The sequence below is a fragment of the Vidua macroura genome, chromosome 7, assembly GCF_024509145.1.
Source record: "Vidua macroura isolate BioBank_ID:100142 chromosome 7, ASM2450914v1, whole genome shotgun sequence".
In the NCBI taxonomy this organism is placed as follows: domain Eukaryota; kingdom Metazoa; phylum Chordata; class Aves; order Passeriformes; family Viduidae; genus Vidua; species Vidua macroura.
The window spans coordinates 29,554,665-29,575,012 of NC_071577.1; the positions used below are offsets into that span (position 1 = coordinate 29,554,665).

A 20,348-nucleotide genomic window follows, 5' to 3' on the forward strand; every position below is an offset into this window, starting at 1 on the left:
AGAGGTGATGGGGCTCTCACCCTGACCTTTACAAGGGGCCATAAAGAGAAGCCCTCTCATAGTCTCCCGCCCCCCTTTCTTCCCTGCAGTAATCCCCTGTGATAAGTGGCTTCTTGCCATACGAAGTAGCAATATTTCCTGTTGGCTGCACCATCAGTTACAGGAAGTACTGTTACATTTTTGGAGCTCAGGATTCATTACTTTACAGCTGTCCTCTTTTAGCTGCCTGCAATTCTTCACGCTTTCTCCAGTTTTCTAGCCTTGTGAATATTGTTGTCTCAGGGAGCAGATGGAAGCAGGACACGTTAGAAGGAAAGGAGACAGAACAACAGTCCCTGAGGAGTTTTCTAGCACTCAGCTAAGTTAAAGCTTTGCATTCAAATGATGCTCAGGTCATAGAGATGAGGCTCAAGGTGCCCTGAGAAGCTCTCTGTTGGGCACCATGCAATGTCTGATGCAATTTTCTCCGCTGCCTTTATCAGCTCAGGTGTCCCAGAGCTGCTGATACACATGAGCATGGGGTGGGTCAGGTAGCCTGCTTCTGTTTCCCCTCTCTGCTGGCCCAGCCAGGCACAGGGAGGAGATTAACACTGTATACAGCACACGTGTGACTGTGTATGTATGTCCCTTCCACAAGCAAGGAGAGACTGCATGCACATATTACTTCTGCACAAAGGACCAAACTCTGCATCAAATTCTTGATTCCTTCCAAATTATGAATTATGCAGGAAGAAAGAAGATCAGCATGAATTCTTTGACTGTATAAACTACAATATGTTACAGCTTAGGTCAAATTCAAAACTCTTTCTCTTAGAGTTCATCCCTCCATCAGGCTCTTGAATTTGCTCCCCTAGATTTAATTTACCCTATTAGTTTGAGGTTGATTGGCCTCACCTTGATGGTCTCCTCTTTGATGGATACTTCGCAATTGCTGGCACTCTTTCATCTCTGCTGTGATTACCAGTTCCTTAAAATATACAGGTTTCTTTTTCTACACAGGAGAAGAGAGGGGAAAAAAAAGAGCTCAGACACGGAAAGAAATTATGAGCTTGTCAAACCATGCCAAATTGGATTGAATTGTTGACAAAGGATCTGAATCATGCTACTTGTTCTGAATAAGTAAATGCTTTCCCCTCCTTCCAGTCTCACAACACTCTCAAAGCAGCGGCTTTTCTTCTGAAATGCCAAAAAGCCCCAAAGCACTTCTCGAGTAACGTGAGCTGATTTGTGTGAGCATTTACCATCACCTGAACACGAGCTTGTTTGCTTAACATTTTATGCACTTTGTGTCAATATTTACCCAGCCTTCCTAACGAGAGAATTGATAGTGTTCAATTTGCAAGCCCAATGCTGTGTATTAGCCATGACATTGACATTGTCTTCTCTTGTTTTAGACCTCAGAGAGAAGCAAGTTTTTTTCCATCTTCTATTTATCCATTAATGCTGGAAGTTTGATCTCCACGTTTGTAACTCCTGTATTAAGAGGTCAGTGTGGATTTAGAATAAAACAATAAATTAGCTGCCTTCTAACTACTCTGCTGTGCATAGTTAGACTCTTATGACAACAGAACGGCAGAAATTATATTATCTGTGGAGTGGTCAGTGTATTGCATTTACACCTTGTTAATCCTGCTGTAGCAGCATAACAGATTTATGATACAGGCAGACAAGTCACAGAAATTATATTCCTGGTAGTATTTCAAAGCCAGTTTGAACTACAGAATTAAAACATGAAAGGTGGAAGGACCTATATGGTCATCTATGCCCCACCGCCAGTAAAGGACTTGGCTTCAGGTAAACTGTGGATGGGAAATGAGCTCTGCTGTCCTGTGCAGTATCAGGGCTGAAAAAACTTAGCAAGGCTGGTTTTACAGTCCTACCTTCTCCCTCCCACGGGGTGCTGCTGACTTCTGGAGGGCTCTGTCCTGGCACTCAGGCTTGTCTGCGTGGGTCTGCTTGCAAGATTGCTGCCCTGAGCAACTAGCTTTGAAGACAAAGCACAGGCCTATGCCCCATTTAAGACCTACTTTATATTCCAGCCTGCTTGCAAAACCCTTTTTAGTCCCTGAGCCTTGCTGCACTTACTTCATTGTATCGCAGGGTTTCGAAGCCAAAGGGATTGGCACACTCTAAATATGGGCACAGAGGCAGAGCAGGCCATAGGTGATGGGGACAGGGACAACATAGTCTTCACATTTAGTTGCCATTTTTTAAATCCCATTCCATGGCTTCCAGAAAGCTCTGTTTGTTTGGAGTGTCATTTTAACAGGCTCTTGTCTCATGTTTACACCACGCACAGGGACAAAGACAAATGCTGTATCTCTTACTTGCTCATTCTCTGGTGTCTCTGGGTCAGCATTCAGTTGGGAGGTGTTTTTGCTTAAAGTCGTCAATGGGCAGATGAAAATCCAGTCCCTTGGAGCATCAAATCATGTGCCAGTATAATCTAGTTGCAACATGGAACTGGAGAGGATGGGGAAAGTCATATTTTTGCTAAGTGTGAAATCTTTTCTTGGAAGAGCAGGAAATGCAGTTTGTAGTAATTTGGTACAAATACGAATTATATACTTTTAGGTAGAGAAGTCCAACTCATTTAGCATGTTAAAAGTTCAGTGTGCCCAGAGAGCCCATGCTCTCAGCTTTATTGGATTTTAGCTGTTTTGCTGAAAATAAGTAAATAAATGCTATGCATTCACACAGCTGTGCAGCTGGGATTTTCCAACTACAACAAACAGGAGCAGCTGAGGGCTTCATGGATTGGTCTCCTGCTAACTGTTGGCTTACTTTAGCCATTTTGTCATTATCCATGTAAGAATGCAGTAATGTCTAGCCCCTGGCATTCAAACACAGAGCCCATTGCTGGTTTGCTCTTTGCAGCCGGACCGCGGTGCAAGAACTGACCTGGTCCAAGAGGCGCAGGTTTCAGAGACTCTGAGCTCAGATTGATGCAACCCATGCTGTAACACAACGGGTTTCCTAATGGGTTGCTGCAAGACCTGACATTTGAAGCAGGCTGCCCCTAGTGAGATTGGTGGTGGTGGGAAAGGGAACTGGAGTTCTAGGGCTTATCCTGAGCTCCCACTTACGCAGTGCAGGCATTGGCTTCCACTTTGTCCACTGTAGGTCGCTATGAAAACAGATTCAGGTTTTTCACACAGGACTGATGCAGCACAGTCCTGGTTCTTAAGATCTAGTCAAATACAGAATGGCTTCAGGTTATTTTAAATGTTGTGCTTTTTTTTCCCCAATTACAGTTCCTAGTACTTCTTTATACCTATTTGTCTGCCCCCTCCCTTCTACCATTTGCATCAATATCCCATTATCAGCTGCTTTTGCTGGCAGACACTAACCCTGCTTCCAAATTGTCTTCATCAAGGGAGGACAACTGTTTCAAGGAGATTCAATTCACAGTGTCAAGCACCAGCAAAGAAGATTTAAAACCAGGGGAAGTGACTGATTTAGGGAATCAAATCAAAAGCCCCAGTAACATAAGTCTAGATGTAATAAGCTGCTTTTATTTCTTTTTCAGGAGATGTGAAATGTTTTGGAGAGGATTGCTATGCACTGGCTTTTGGTGTCCCAGCGGCACTGATGGTGTTGGCACTTGGTGAGTGGAAATAGTGGTAATAGGAGCTACCATTTTTGAGTCCAATAGATGGACAGATGAGAAAATGCACAAATTCACTAATTCTGGATGGATACTGTGACGGGAAATGAAAGGGTTCAAGGTCACCTAACAATTCCCAGTTCAGAACAGCAGTAAATATCAGTAGTTGATTGATGGTGGGCAGAGCATGGTTTTACTGCAATCTTTTATTGTGATACTGTTAAGGGGATAGTCTGATGGATGTTTCAGAGTATAATTGCTTTGCTCTCATGTAAAGGAAGGCACCAAACTGATTCTCCTGATGGCTTGAAGCTTTGCCTATGAGGAGACATGGCCTTTGAACTGCAGTCTGAGCAGTCCTTAGAGATCCCCAGCTTATAGAAGAAAAGCTTAACATGCCACTTCTAACCTTTCCACGGGCTTCCTGCAGCTCAGGGCCATCTTTAATGGCTCAGACTTCTGCTGCTGAATCTGTGTGCTGCAGAAGGAGCTAGATGAGATGTTAGTTTGTTCTGAGCTGTCTTACTTTGCTTGGCTGAAGTAATTCCCACAATTGCAGTGACAACTTATTATTATGTTGCAATAAAAAAATCCTTATTATCCAAGTGTCAGGAGACAGCTACAATCCCTGTGCTTCTTAACTCTTGCATCTTAGCCCCATTAATGTACTTGTCAAGATTTCTTCTTCAACCTTTATAAAACATTCAACAATCTCCCCATTTTTAATGTTACTCCTTGGTAGCCAGTACAGAGGACACCCCATTAGCTTTAGTTTCACAGCTGCAAGCTGCTGAGAAGAGCAGTTCCCTTATTACACTGCATGTGTGAGCTTTTGACACAGCATGGGGTGACTTCTCATTCAGCTTGTTACCTTCACTGAGAGACCAAGCAGTTGTGTGATTTCTTTGCAGCATCTGAGATTTTGAAAAGTCCCCCAGAGAATGTGCATGTTGCTGTCTCCACTCAAATTTCCATCAGGGAGAAGAATCAGGAAACTGAAGAAATATCATCAGGCCACAGCTAATGTTGCAGCAATTATTTTCAAAAAAGTGCATAGTCACAGGCCTAAGAAGGTTCTATTTTCCCCTGCGGCCTGTTCCTATCAGCTTAGGGCCACACTCTGTGCACACTCCATGCTATGATGAATGTTTCTAGCAGAGCAGTAGTTGCCCAGGGGAAAATGAACATGTAAATATTGCAGTTTCAGTGAGGGCATTGGTGGAAATGTGTTTTTAGCTAGTGTCCTGCTGCCAGATTCCACGTCCTGCCTGGCAAAGCAGCTCTCTGTTCTTTGTAGCATGCTGAAATGCTCTGGGAAGTGATATATTTGACTATGTGAGTAGCATGCAGAACTGGAGAAAATACCCTTTTGGCCCCGACTGGCTCTCTCCCTGTGTTGGAAAGCAAGGATAGATTTAGAGTGAGATTTTCTGGGCTGCTAGGATTTCTGAAGGATGGGGTAGATTGATACCATTTAATTCCAAATGCTAAACCTAATGCAGGAACATCAGCTCGCAAAGGAGTCAATGGCATCACCAAAAGTTATTTCAGCAAACCTAATGAATCACGTTTTTAAAAGCACCAACATCTTCACAGGGAGATGCTAAAAATGAGGTAGTGCAGCTACCCACTCTGGGTGACTTTGCACAAATGCAAAGTGCTACTCACCTAAACTGACTTCAGAGGTTTCTTAAGTTCTATAAGTTGAACCTGGATGCTAAAGGCCTTCATAGTCAGATAAAAGCAAAGGTGAGTTCCCTGCAGTGTCTCAGGCCTCCTGTGTTAGGATGGAAGTACCTGCTATTCTCCACTGCCTGTGGACTGACCCAGACAACTGGGTTAGTTTTAAAAGTTCAGGTTATTATTATTATTATATGGATTTAATGCTCAGTATATGGATTTCATGCTTAAGGTGCTTCTCCTTACTAATCTCTTTGGAATTCCAGTGTCCTCGAAGACTCTTAGAGAGCAGGATAAATGATACATAATCAGATAACTCAATCTCTGACAGGATTTTGAAGTCTCATTCTGATATTCTTTGTGCTTTGAGGGAGAAACCCAAGATAAAACAGTATCTTAAATTGTATATCCCTTTGTGGAAACCATAAATGGAGGTAATTTCTGTTAATGTCTCTGTGTGAGGCAGGGATCTTTGGGCAGTTTCCATTGAAATGTGTGTAAAATGCAAGTGCACAGAGCCTGTGTTATATCTGGATTAATCCTCACAGGTTTCCAATGGGTGAGGGTTGATTTCCAACATCAGGTGCAGCAATTCAATGTGGATTGTACTATAAGTTTAGTCTACAAAAAGTATTGACAAAGTGAATTTTCAAAGTTTTAGTTCCCAGAGTGAATCAGATATGGATGTGCCTGTTGTGCCAGAGTAGATATTACGACAGTGATTTTCTAGGGATCACAGTGCCTCTTGTAGGATGTTGCATTTTCTTCCATCTGTAGGCATTAAAGAACTCTTTTATATTTATTTACTTAGAAGTGCTATCCTGTGTGCCCCGAGGGCAGAGCATTTCTTTTGAATACAGGGGTGGGGGATCCTTCCCAGAAGCCAGTGCAGGATTGAGCTTTAGCCATTTAATCCCCATTTGGATAATAATATTTTTTTCAGTTGTGTTCATTGCTGGAAGTGGACTGTACAGAAAAACACCACCACAAGGAAATGTCTTGCTGGAAGTGTGCAAATGCATTGGTGTAAGTGTGTGTAATTTTCTTTTTCATGCGTGAGTCTGATGTTGCAGGACAAAAAGGTGCAAAGGGAAAGGGGAGGTGACTTTTGGAGTTCTTCTCTACGCTACTATGGGATTTCTTGCTGATGAGCTGTAAGGAATAAGAAAAACGTTTAGGTACTGGTTTATTCTTTCAGCATTTCAATTATTTCCCCTTAGCTCCATGAACTGTTCAGTTGATGTCCATGTAGCAGAACCACGAGTGGCAGAGGCTGGTGGAAACTGAACTGAAAGGAAAATTCAGAAACTCAGAGAGTATCAGATTTTACTCCATTTTTTTTTCAGTTGAATATTTTTTCTGAACTTTATCAGTTCAGCAGACAGTAATAGCACACATTCATATTATGGACATTCAGCATGTTCATGTAAATGCAAGAGACACTTGCTGAAGTTGCATTAGAGCCTTATAAATTGTTTTTCATGGTGTGTGAGCTGAATACATTATGTGAAAAATACTCTCTTATTATTAGGTAGATAATGATGTTTCTATTTCAGGAAGCTGTTGCTAACAGCAGATGTTTTCTCTTTATCTAGGTCAATCCTAGTGCCAAATTTACCTTGGGGAAACAGGCGGGATCTTAAAGACAGGATTTCTAAGTGAGGTCTGCCACTTTTTTTGACAGTGTGGCTCAGTGTGTTCAGTGACTGAAGCACACAGCATAAACAGGCCAGGAGCTGGACTTCAATGACCCTTGTGGGTCTCTTCCAGCTCAGAATATTCTAAGATTCAGTGATTCCATGATTCATTTCCCCATCACACCTTTAATCAACGGTGTCATAGAAACTTCCCTGCAGACAATTCATCATAAAGCATCCAATCTGAGATTTTAGAAGTATCCAGCAACCCACCCCCCTCAATGTTTTGGAATTACTTATATTCAGAGATGGGGAAGGTAGCCTTGAGTTGGGAATGTGACAAGGGCAGGTATGGCATGAGTGAGTTACTCACCCATTTTTCTCCCTAGTTTGCTCTTAAAAACCGGCTGAAAAACCGCTCCCGTGAGATTCCAAAGAGAGATCACTGGCTGGACTGGGCTTCAGAAAAATACTCAGTAAGTGATGCTCTACCTGGTAGGTTTGGAGTGGGAAGGGGGAGATGGGCAGACAGACAGGGGAGACAGTAAGTCTGGTGTGGCCACACTGTTCCTCACATGCATTTTCCTGTCCCTTCCCACATCTGTACTCTCCTGACCCTTAATGGACAGTTTAGGTGCTGCACTGAAATGTAGAAATGCAAGCATATCCAATGTCACAAGGAAGTGCAATGAAGAGCTGCCATGCAGAAAGAAATAGGACTTATGCTTTGTGGCTTGAATCATCTGTTGGCTTTACACCCCTACCTTACCTTTTTACCTGTTCCCTTTTAGAAACAGCTGATTGGGGAGGTTAAAATGGTGACTCGTGTTCTCTTCCTCTTCATACCACTGCCAATGTTCTGGGCCCTGTTTGATCAGCAGGTACAGTACCGTGGGTACAGCTCTGCCTGCCAGCCTCGGTTGGCACCTCTGTTGCCAACAGAGTTGCAACAGGTTGGCACTTTTGGGGCAATGTCAAAGCATCCTGGGGACATAGCGGGCCACACTCCTACCAGGTGTCCAGGGCCTTCCACCATCACTGCTGGTCAGCCCTTCAGAGTCCTGCCAGGTGTCTGGCACAGGAGAATGAAAGGGGAGAATGTGCCCTGCCTAATGACAGGTGTTACAGGGAAGGGAAGGAATAGATGGGAAATAAGACCTCCATCACTGTCATCTTCTCTGTCCCCGTGTTTTCTAGCCCCATAGAACATCTTGAAGGCTTCACCGCCATCTTTTTTCTCTTTAGGGATCCAGGTGGACTTTGCAAGCCACAAAAATGAATGCTGATTTTGTAAGTACTTAATGTCATCAGGGCTGGTAAGACTAGTAGTAACATCCCTGCTCTTGCTTATTAACCGGAGTCTTGCAGTACTAAGAGCGTCTGCTTGGTGAATCTGGGTGAGTCTCACTTTTGGTGATTAGAAGCCAGAGGCTCTGTTCATGCAGCCATGTTCAGTTCATCACAGCTCATCTCAGCTAGAAGTGAGGGCTGGGGAGCCATCAGCAGCCTGCAAGGTCAGGGGTGCTGACCTGCTGGCAGCCAGTGGCCCTGTGACCTAGGGTAGGTAGGATTTTCAGCCTGCTGCCCCCATGGAAGACAGACAAGTCACTCAGCCCTTTTAAGGTGTGACTAAAGCTGTTGTACATTTCTGCACTGGATCACTTGGTGATACATTAATGGAGTCTCTTAAAACCAGCAGGAATCTTGTGTATAGGATAAAAATGTGATAGGGATTAATTGGCTATGTTCCATAAAGTTCTTCAAAGGTGTGAATGGCAAATGGTGCAGGCTACAGTAGCAGATAAATGTAGATCAGCTATCTGCCCGAAGGTGTCCCCACACTGGGCTGTTTTTCAGACATATATGTTTTAACAGGCCATCTAGATCTTGCCTGCAGATGCTCACATCAAAGTCTAGGATTGTACATGTCCATTTTCCAGTTTAAAATTGTCTTAAAGCCACAAATTTGAGACCTTCTATGTCACTCCTGTTAAAAATTGGGCTCTCAATATGTGATAATCATTAGGCTTAATTAGTTTAAATGAGGCATGAAAAACACTACACCTTGGGTAATATTTATCCACCTCAGAAAGACAGAACAAAGTCCATGCAGTCTATGTGATGTATATCTAAAACATTCGTTTTCTGGTGTTTTGCTCACATGCACTTAGTGATCCATTAGCAGGAGAGCTAAGTATCACCAGGTGTCACTACTGGACTCTCCCAGGTGAGGAAAGATAGATTCAAGGCTTTTATTTTGTCACACCAACTTGGATAGCTCCTTGGCTTTTGTTTCAGTCTCCTCTGCTCTCCCCTCATGAGCTGCCCCACCTCAAGAAGGTGAAAATTAACTGCAACATCAGAGTGATGCCACTCTTAGGCTTGTTGGAGTTCACGTTCATAATACTGTCTTTCTGTTCAGCGGACGAGGGCTCAGCTAGGAAGTCTGGAGTCAAACAGGGAATGATTTAGTGTCAGATGAAGTATTTGAAGGCTCATTTCCTAAAGGCACATTTCTATAGTGTGTGCAAAGTAGCAGGAGGGGGTATTTGCCTGGTATTTTTTCACTGTCCCAGGAGGCAGCTGTGGGCAGAGACAGCCAGTCTAGACTCAGCTCAGGACAGGACTGGCAGACAGGAGACACCTCCCCCCCCCCCCCCACCCCAACCATTTTCTTGGAAATATGTTACTTCCTTCCTCATTTCTTCCCTCCTGCACCCTTCCTCCCCGCCACCGCAAACCCCCTTCCCTCCCAATCTTCTTCACCTTAATTTCAAATGAAAAGCATTTAATGGAGTTCAGAAAACCACCAGTCCCTCCCTGGAGACAGGTCCATGGTTCCTTTTGGAGTCTGGGATCTCTCCATCCATCCATTCCTGTTGACCTTGCCCGTTTGTGTGAGCTGGGATAGTGATGCAAGTGTGAGGCACCTCTTATAGCCTTGAGGACTCTTGGCTCAAACCAAGAAGCTGCAGTTGTCCAAAGCCTGTTAGATGAAGATGGGGGAGGAAAGAGGTATTTGTGCAGCGCACTGGCTCAAGGATGGTCTTTTATTATTCTTTTGGGAGCTTGGGAAAAATGCCAACAGAGTTCACAAGGTCCTGAAGTTTGGGAACACTCACTTATAGGGTTGGGGCTTTTCACATCATAGAAGCAGGGAGGGAAGAAGCTCTAAGCCTGCCTCCCAGCTTGGACACTAACACCCTCATCCTTCTCCACTCACCTGGTTCATGGCTCAGCCAGCCTGAAAGATGAGCCTCAGTACCTGTCACGAGCTGGGTCACAGCTGCCAAATATCAAGGATTGAGTGCAGCTTCCTTCTGCAAAATTATCTTATTAAACAGTGTCCTTAGACAAAAAGTGTCAAGAGCACAATATAAGCTGCTAAAGCCAACATAAAGCATTTGAGGAAACCACCTTGGCTGCAAAGGCCTCTCTGGGACTGATTACTTATTTACCATATGCACTGATATGTTATAGTGTTTATGAATCACTTGGAATATCTTTTTATTTCAGGGAATATATGTCCTTCAACCTGACCAAATGCAGGTAAAATATATTACAGGGTAGGAAATAACCCTTAGAATGTATCTTCTTCTTTTCTCTCATTTATATTTTTCTCATGGGACCAGTAGCCATTCTCTGCTCCTTTTCAAAGTAATAGCAGTGCTCCTGCTGGATGCTGTGGTGTGGCCTCTGCCTTATTGTTCACAGGCTGTTTTGCAAGCTTGGGCTTCAGAAGACCCCAAGGATGTCCTAATGCAGAAGTTGACCCCTGCAGAACAGTGCAGAGGTGTGGGGTAACATGCCACACAGTAGTTCTTGAACTAGTGCTGGCATGTAGAGAATACCACCTGTATCTCCTTTTAACAGGCTCCTGTCCTGGGATGAACATAGTTCTTGAAATATGTTTGGTTCCTCCCTTTCTGCAGGGTAGATGAAAACATGAAAGCAAGATGGTGCTATGTTGTCAGAGTTGATTACAATTCTTATGGTGAATAGCTCTGGAGAAATTCAAAGCTGTTCTGTTCCCTGAAATCTTCCTTTGGAACTGAAACAACACTTCTCCCTGCTTGTTCTTCATTGCTCTCTATTTTCTTGCTTTGCCACTTCTGGCTGGCAGACAAGCTGTGCTCCTATCAGGAGAAATTTTGTTCCTGGGGGATTACTTGGTTGTGTTGAAGTGTGAGAAATTGCCAATCTCACAGAATAGTGCCTGTTCCTCTGGGATTTTGCTGAAGTCCCAAGATGTTTCCATTGTTGCTGATTCGTTGTAAGGTCCCACCACAGCACCAAAGGTCACCTGTCTCTATTGTCAGTGGGGTTTGTACTCTTTAAAAACATCATGTTTCAGTTTTCTCCCCAGAGAAACTGGGCCAGTGATGCTCTTGGATGGGAGGATATGAACAAAATGTATTCATGCCTGTGAAAACTAAATAGCAGAAGCTGTTAAGTGCAAACTGTGATTATATTTTAAAAGGAGGTTTTAAGTGTTTGTCCATGTCTCTTCTGTAATGGAATAATTTCTGGAGGACAGTGCTTTATAGGTTTAATTACTAAAAGTTGCTTTCTAGCCACTGAACTTCCATTCTTTTGTATTGCAGTTCTTAAACCCACTTCTTATTCTTGTCTTCATCCCAATTTTTGACCTTGGGCTCTACCCCCTGATAAACATGTGCAAATTGAATTTCACGTAAGTACTTGGGGACAATGCAGATGCATCTGTGCTTTTTCTTTTGCTGTAAGTGTGCAGAATACCTTTTAAAGAAGAGAAACACAAATTTCCATTCACCTTTCCCAATGTTTGAGTATACTTCAGTCCCAAGAGGCAGCATCACCCTCTTCCACAGAAGGAAGTGACCCATTTGCTCATGGAAATGCCAGAGGGTAAAACTCAGTGATGTTGGATTCTGCTCTGTACAGATTTTTCTAAAAGTAGATAGAGTAGTCTCACTTTGAATTTGATCAACATGTTTTCCACCTTGTTTCCCAGGTCATGCCTAAATAATTCCCTCCCTGAAAAGTCCCCGTGAGACCAAATTCATGGTCACATGCTGGCTAGGATCTGAACCAGTGAGTGCATAAGGAGATTTCTATATAAGCCAAGCATTTTATCCTTAGTCTATGTTAGCAAAAAGTGCAGTGTAATAGGAACAGACCTCAGGTTGCTTATGAGACCCGCTTTATGCAATTTGTGTGAATTAAATTCAGAGTTATCTGTATTCTGCCTCTGTGGACTGATGCCCTGTAGCAGTGGAAGTACATTATGTGCACTCTTGGAGTGCCTTTGTCAGTGGAATTTCAACTGAAAGGAGACAAGTTTCTGTGCCCCAGTACCACTTCTGCATGTGAACCATAGCATAGGAAAGGGTAATGAGTGGGGCGATCGGCTTAAAAAGCACGTTCCTAATCCAAACTATGGACAGACAAAACCACATGAAATGGGGGTGGCAGGTGCCTCAGAAGCCTTCCCCTTTACCCTGCTGGTCCTTTCCCACTGTGCTGAATTGCTTGCACCTGAAGACACATCAAAAATATTGTCCAGCCCTGCAATGGTGCCCCTTTTGGAGGATACACATCAGAGGCTGTGCTTCTCCCTGATACCATTGTGAGCCCAAGGCCTGGACTGTGCCTTGACTTGGCAGAAAACTTCCTGCCTGATGACACAGAGTAATGACCCAGCTGCACAAACTCAAGAACCAACTGAGACTGAATGCCAGGACTAAAGACCATTACAAAGAGTGGAGATCACTGAATCTAGAACCAGATTTGTCTTAAATCTCAACAACTCAATACTCAGTTTGAATCTGCTGTTCTGGACATGTATTATTCTGATTTATATCAGATTTTCTCACCAGTAATTCTGGTAAAGTTGCACTAGCTTTGCCTTGAGTTTAGAAGAAAGCTCTTTATTTTCTAGAAATGTAAATGTATTGGCACGAGAAATAATCCAGAATGATGCTCCAGATGGTCAGAAACATTGATGACATAAACTACACATTTTTCTATTTCTCATTCTCACTGCTAAATAGAATGCTACTTTTCTTTTGCCTTTCCCAAAAGGGACTTGAAGATGCATAATTTCTGGTGCTCCTTCCAACATCATGGATTAACATAATGTCATGAGCTATTCCCACCAGAAGAGCTGGGAAAAAGATAATATGAAACTTGCAAGGAAAGAACTTCTTTTCACGGCATATCAATTTTAATTTGCCTCAGTTCTGGCCTCATGCAGAATAATAAAATAGTTTTAAGTTAAGAGATTGGCAATTTTAAACAGCCTGTCATCCTGAGTGCCACCTGTTGGACAGTTTATTACATGGTTCTGGCACATCTTTGGCTCTGAGGAATGGTATTCTATAGTTTAAATTACTTTTTTTCCTTAATGGCACCTCTTTCATTTGCTCCGTAGACCTATTAGGAAAATGGCAACAGGTATGATCCTTGCAGGGCTGGCATTTGGACTTGCAGCTGTTATAGAAGTCAAAATAAATGTAAGTAAAGCACAAGGCATTCCTCAGAAATACTTTCTTTCAACGGGATGTTATTAGTGATGATCTGGTGATCCTTTAAGCCATTGTGCTCCTTGATCAAAATTTGTAATATTTTCTTTACAACTGAGCATAGTGATCCAGTTGCTGATGATAATTCTTACCTTGTCTACTTTTCCCTCTCTTTGTCCCTATGTCTTTCTTTCTGGTCTTTGCAGTTTTGCTGTGCTGGTCATCTGTATTGGTCTATATTCTAGATTTCCATCGTCAAAGTGCTTGACAGACATCTAGTTAATGCTAGTGATTAATTTCCAAAAGGTAGTTTGTTCTCTCTCCTATTTCTTGCTGTAGCTTGCCTATACTTTTCTGTTTGGGGTCTTTTATGTGTGTATGGTGGTTTCAGTTTTTTTTTATTTAATAGTTTTAAAATTTTAAAATTTAATTACTTTCCTGCTTTATGATGGGGATGGCTTTTTTACAAGCCACATTATTTCTCTGGGGAGGCAAGTGAATGCTGACACAGGCATCAGGGACTGCCAGGCATCCCCAGAGAGGATGGCAGCACATCTCTTATAAATTCCATGTTAGCTCCTGCAGATTTGTGCTGTTTGTTTCTGGCTCATGACCAGCATTGTGTAGACTTTGGCTGACCTTTGTCTCACAAAAGTTACTATAGGATTAATTTTTAAAGCTTCTATGTATACTTCAAACATTCTGTTAGAGTGGCTGGCTCACAGCCCTGGATTAACATCTGCTGGTTCCTCAGGTGAATCCCCTAACGAGCCTCCCACTGAAAAGAGACTGTGTGGGTTCAGGTCTTTTTTCTGATCTCTTTATGTGAGCAAAGAAATGCTCTCATTGCCACCACCAGAATCTCTGGCCAAGCACCAAAGTCTGCTCTGGCTGTGGGTGCTCTGGGCAGAGGCAAGGGGAATTAGAGGTTGCCCCCTGCCTTTGCATGAAAATTTTACTCTAAAGGGCATTTTAGGATCTAACAAAGAGGAAGATAAGATGGTCCACCTTCATTTGTCTGTGGGTAGCAGAATTGAAAAACTACAGTAATGGAATGTGCTGGATAATATTAGCAGGCCTGTTGGCCCAGAGCAGCATATGGATACAGGGAAATCAGCTCATTCTGACTTCTTTGGCAGTGTGTCTCCACACCCAGTTAGGTTCAAAATGCCCTGCCTGCAATACCCAAATTATCAGATAAGATAGAAGAAAAATAAATAGCTCTGCAGTATTGCTGGCAGCTACTTGAAAATAAAACAAGAAAAAAAGAGAAGTTAAAAAAAATATTAGCTCTGCAGGTAGTACAAGGCTGACACTGATTGATGTACTCTTCCTAGGAAATGATTCCTGACAGAAGGAGATACCTTAGTGCTGGAGGCATCAGCTTACCTCTCTCAGAAAACAAGGAATAATATCTATACAGTCAGCTGTAGAGATAGCAAGGTGTCCAGTAATGTAAAAGCACTGATTACAGATATAAAGCTGGACTGGGATTTTCAAAACTACTTAACTTCTGGTCTGATTCTTTCCCTAGTCACTGACTGTGGTGGAAAATAATTATTCTGATCACTGCTTTTGAAAGCTAAGCACAAAATTTTCCATTCTGATGTGGCAGTTGGTTAAATCCAGGCACAAGGGAGCTGTATAATGAAAGCTGTGACATTGTTCTACCTCCTCAGTGGGTGCGTAGTCTATACACTTAGTGGTGTGATGAGCAATTTTTGGGAGGAATGATGGGTTGGTCATTGAGCTACTATGAGGAAACCTCCCTAAAAATGATTTATGTTCAGTTTTCTCTGAGTGCAACTTCTGTTGAGGAAGGGATGGAAAAGTGTCATTACAGAGAGGAAGACTATTATGGCTAAAAATGAAGAGATATTAAAGTGCTAATAAAGCATACAGATGGCACTTAAAGCCTTTTACTTTAATTAGGAAACCGATATGCCTCGACTTGTCCCAAAAGAAAGTTTAATACGGGTCCTGAATTTGGCCAAGAACCCTGTTCAAGTGACAATCCAAGACAAGGACCTATTTCAGCAGCCTGTGGAGTCTTTTCAGGTAAGCATATATTTGGGACTGAAAGGCCTGACTTGCATGTCATTGAAGAAAGGATGGAGTTTTTTTCAGGCATTTTCTAATATAGCCCACAGATGCAAAAGCTTGTTCTGCTCCATCACCTCACAAGTGCATGGGAATAGCTTTACAAATGAAGCATAATATCTCTGTTATATGAAACAGAAATTGAACATTTGGAGAAGAATTTCCCTGGCAAAGGATGCACCTTACATTCACCTGTAATTAGGAATAAAGGATAACAGGATTACAGTCTCCCTTAAAGAGGGGATAGTGTTACACCTGGTAGGAAAATACAAATCCTTTCTTATCTGAAGAAAGTGTAACCAAGTTTATTTTCTTCCACAGAACCCAGCTGAGTACTCAAAATTAATATTGAATGGAGAGCAACAGAGCCTTAACTTCACCCTGCAACATCAAGGATTGACTCTTGCTTTTAACTACACCGTGAAGGAAAAATCAGTATACAGCTTAATTGTTTTTGAGGCAGAAGGAAGCCTATCAAGCCGCTTAGTGAGTGTGGGAGTGAAGTGTAAATACAGTATTAATTCAATGGCTGTGATGCTACAATGGGGTAATAGGCTCATTAATTCATTTGCTCAGTTGCAATGTCTGTCTGATTGCTCTCAGATGCTCTAAACTTCATTTCTTAGCTAGAGGCACTGGATCTGTACACATTTCTGCTGGTTGATTAATAGAGGTGTTGTGGCATCTGAGAGTTTCTGGGCACACTTTAATCCACTGAGTGCTGCAGTGGGAGAGCAGAGTCATGCCTGCTAGGCAGCAGAGCTGGAGAAAGCTGGGGAAACAGAGCCAGAGGTTTTCCCCCAAAGATGGCTCTATAAAGCAAAGATGTTAAAGAGGCTCCAGGGCTGGCCATGGAATAAAAGCATCAGAGGAATGATTCTGGAATTAGTTATTGCAAGTGTTTAGTGAAAAAGCACAGAAGGCCCATTTGTTTTGCTGAACAGAATAAATAATTAAGCTCATTTCAGGCTCAGCAGCAAAGCTGGCTGTATTTGGACTTTGTGTATTTCTGCAACAATCAGAGAGGGGCATATGGGATGTGTAGGGCAGATTCTGATGTCTTTTATGCATAGCTGTATCCTAAGAAGCTCTCTTGAAATTCATGGTGTTATTGCACATTGTGGCAGGTGTGTAAATGCCATCAGAATCTGTCCTCATGCTAAAAGATCCATTCTCTTTGCAGTTCCTGAGCATTTTACCTTGCAGGGTACCCACAGCATGCATTCAATATTACATAGTAGAAACCATATAACTTTTTTGAAATTAATTTGAAGAATTTATTTTGTCATAGCATCGAGGTTCTTTGCTGATGATCAAACTTTATGGTTTGGAGTCTGGAGCTCAGTATCACACAAAGTTAAGTTTCTCTGTGATCCTGAAAGCTGTATGCTGTTTCCTGAAGAAATGGATACTTGTGATTTTCATACAGTCCTTAAGAAGCAAAAGCCTGCAACAGGCTTGGAGCACAGCAATCTTAGAGCTCCAGTACATCTATGCTGCCCCAGCTGTCTAGACTGTGCTTAAATTAATGCCCACCCTGGCACAGGCAGGCTCTCATGTGCTGGGAAACATCTGTGCTGTTGGGTGATGCTATTGACCTGTCATTCACAGCTCTAGATAAGGGAGATGTGGAAGACAGCATGGTAAATGATACTTTTCCAGCATTGCAACCCAAGGAAAGCAGTGCCAGCATCACTGCTGTGCTGCAGGGCAGCACAGTTACCTCCCCGAGTTACCTCCCTCACTGCTGGGTTTGGCCCTCTCACTCAGGTGGGAGTGCTTTCCTGGAAGGATCATATCTGAAATTGGTTTCTTCTCCTTTGTGGGCTGTTGAGTAGGCAGGAAATGAATTTGAGAGCTCTGGGGATCATCAGTGAAAATGAGTAATAATTTGGCTGGTCTGTCTGCAACGAACTAGAGTATTCATCCCCGTGTGTCTGCCATGGAAAAAAAAGTGATGTTGCTGTTTATTATTTATTGCTCTGACATTTATTGTTCACTGTGGCTATTTATTATTTAGGGCATATGTTATTTGTGGGTAGCATATTACTCTGAAGTACAATAGACATTAATAGATATACTGAAATTCTGGATCCTTGGTCTCAGAAACTCATCAGAGTTTTTGCATCAGAGAAAAAAGTGTGGAGAAAGGGCCAGAAAATTTTGAGAGAGAGCCAGTTTCTAAAGTCCCTTTTGGCTTGACTGGGTTCCATCTGTGGGCAGTGCAAGTTGAAATTGCCCTGCCATCTTCAGTGGACATGGCACAGCTCTGGATTTCTACCAGCCAAGAGCTTTGCTTTGTGTTCTTTTTTTGTGACAGACAACCTCCAGGGCAGGGCTGTGTCTTAACTGTGTTTTTTTCAGTGTCGTACACCAAACAGGTTTCTCCAAATGAATGTTGATTTTCTATCTAGCTGCTGTTCTAGCTGTGGTCTCCAGGAGAGTCTCTCACTCCCCAGTGTGCCCATCCAGATGGCCATTGCAGAGATCTGTTTGTGATCTTGGTTTCTCCTGCTCTCTGACTGCACATTACAACAGTTTAATCTCTTGAGGATTGAGGATCAAGGAAAGCATGAGTGATGCATGATCAACAGTATAGTAACCTAGCAGTTCCTCTCATCTTTAGGCTTCTGTGAAGTCTATGAATATGACAAGTATCGGGGTCTGAAAGTTAGGCATTTGTAGATTTTGTAGGAGTAAGGCATTCAAGTTTAATTGTAACTAGTCACTAAAAGATGCTAATGTGGATAATGCTCTCTTGCTATCTCAATATCAAGAAAAATACTTGTTTGGGGGAGTGTTACATGCCTCAGTAGAAGGGTGACTGGCTGAAACTCAGTAGCCTTTGTTACAGAAGAGATGAGGAGAAAAGGTATGATCTCATCTTAAGCCCTTGGAGGAGATGAAATTTTGCCATTGGCTTCATTGTACCAGGGCTCCCCAGCTGTGGCCTGATGTAAAGCTTATGTGAGAGTCCAGTCGATTTCCACAGGCTTTGCAGCACATGTGTAACTCTGCAGACACTATTGTCTGCTACACATTGTAAGGCAGCATTAATAAATATGTTTGATGGTTTTTTTCTTCCTCTCTTTAGATTACAGACTTGGAAGCAAAGCCAGAAAATGGTTTGGCAGCTGTTAGGTAGGAATGGCTTTTTTTGAGGATTTGGCGGTGGTTGGGTGAGGGAAAGTGCTTTTGTCTAATGCATCTGTATGTAACATAGCCCAGATGTTCCCGGGTTGGAATCTAGTCCACACTTCTCGTGCAAGACTTGGGTGTCAGCTGTGGAGGCTTGACAGAGTGTCACCTCCCACACATGCCATGCAGAGCTGAGAACTATTGCTGCTCACTGCCTGGGATAGTCTGGGCTGTGATGGCAACATAAAAGAGTTCCTTCCTTGGAAAAGTGGCAAATTCATCTCACTGATGAAAGGGAAGCAGCAATTTGGATAGGAGCTGTTGCTATGTCCTTTGCAAATTGGACAACCCATAACATTCACCCAAACTCATGCACAAGTGTCAACTAAATTGGATGCAGCAACAATTTTACATCCTCTTAAACAATTCAGCTGGGCATTGGGCTCTGCTTAGTCCACTCTTCCTAATTTGAGCTACTCCATTTAGTCCATAAACACTCCTGTTCTGGTTTGTGCTGGCTGCTGAGGTGCAGAAGATGCAAACTTGTAGGAGGAGGGGTTGGGGAAGGCAGTCTAGGGTTGCCATGGGAAACAGCAGTTGTATGAGTTCCCCACCCCCTTTTGTTAGAGAATTGTACCCTCCCCCTGTCCTGTCAGTTACTGTTCAAGTCTGCCCCTTAGCCTAGAATCTTCTCTGTTCCACGTTTTCCCTTTGGTTCTTCCACCAAGAACACTCCTTTCCCTTTTCCCCAGTGGTTAATGTTATATCTCCCCTCCCTTTAGCCTTTTCCCGATTGTTCCCTCGAATGCTAAACCCTCCTACCCTTACGCAGTTAAAAGATCCCTCACCCCGCCCCTCGGGGCTCTCGGAATCCGCCTCCCTTCTGCTTCGTGGTCTCCCTGTCTGCCTCTTCTGTGACCCTTCAATAAACGAGCAGGATTTCAGCAGCCCGAGTGTCCCTCCCGTTCTTCTGGTGGACCCTCAGATGTACCAGCTATCCGAGCTTCGTGCCGAGAGGCTAAAAGCCCCCGCAGCTCGGCACAAACTTGCAAAAAAAACCCAAAAAACAAAACAAACAACCAAAACAAAACAAAACCCCCCAAAAACCCCAACCCCCCCCCCCCAAAAAAAAAAAAAAAAACCAACAAAAAAAAAAAAACAGGATTCCAGATAGACTTTCAAGAGTATTTCGGCAAGGTGTAATTAGAAAAAAAACAAAACAACAAAATGAACCCGCCACAAAATAAAACCCCCAAAAAAATCAACCAAACAAAACAAACCTTAAAAACAATGTCCAACTCCTTTATCTGAAAGCCTGTATAGACAAAGTAGGAGAGCAGTATCTCTTCATAGCCCTGTACTTGTGAAGGTTTCTACTGACTAAACACCTTGAAGACTTTACTTAGTCAGATTTTTTTTTATATTTTCTTGTGGAGAATTTTGAAAAAATCCCCAGACTTTCCATTTAAGAATTTGTAAAGAAGTTTCACTGGGAAGAAAATATTTTTGCACTAAAAATTTACTTTTGTTAAGCACTTAACTAACTTCGGGGATTTCACCCCCATTTAAAGAACTGAAAACCAAAATATCTTAAAATATAGGTCAAATGAAAACTGTTTCATTTTACTATCAATTTTTGAATTGCCAGAAGGAAAGTGTCTTTTGTCTATGAAAAAACACCTA

At 42.7% G+C, this 20,348-nt stretch overlaps 1 protein-coding gene across 5 annotated transcripts in view; it reads left to right on the forward strand.

The window, feature by feature from the left end:
• SLC15A2 (solute carrier family 15 member 2) overlaps window positions 1-20,348 on the forward strand; it is a 58,190-nt gene that overhangs the window by 11,141 nt on the left and 26,701 nt on the right. For 4 of the 5 annotated variants that reach the window (XM_053981744.1, XM_053981742.1, XM_053981746.1 and 1 more), the window contains exons 6-17: window positions 1,395-1,485; window positions 3,530-3,607; window positions 6,231-6,313; window positions 7,314-7,400; window positions 7,716-7,805; window positions 8,170-8,214; window positions 10,441-10,473; window positions 11,529-11,617; window positions 13,337-13,418; window positions 15,360-15,485; window positions 15,849-16,013; window positions 18,622-18,668. In XM_053981744.1, coding sequence (XP_053837719.1) covers window positions 1,395-1,485; window positions 3,530-3,607; window positions 6,231-6,313; window positions 7,314-7,400; window positions 7,716-7,805; window positions 8,170-8,214; window positions 10,441-10,473; window positions 11,529-11,617; window positions 13,337-13,418; window positions 15,360-15,485; window positions 15,849-16,013; window positions 18,622-18,668 — 1,016 coding nt within the window. The remainder of the gene's footprint in view (window positions 1-1,394; window positions 1,486-3,529; window positions 3,608-6,230; window positions 6,314-7,313; window positions 7,401-7,715; window positions 7,806-8,169; window positions 8,215-10,440; window positions 10,474-11,528; window positions 11,618-13,336; window positions 13,419-15,359; window positions 15,486-15,848; window positions 16,014-18,621; window positions 18,669-20,348) is intronic. The other variant, XM_053981745.1, reaches the window with a different exon arrangement.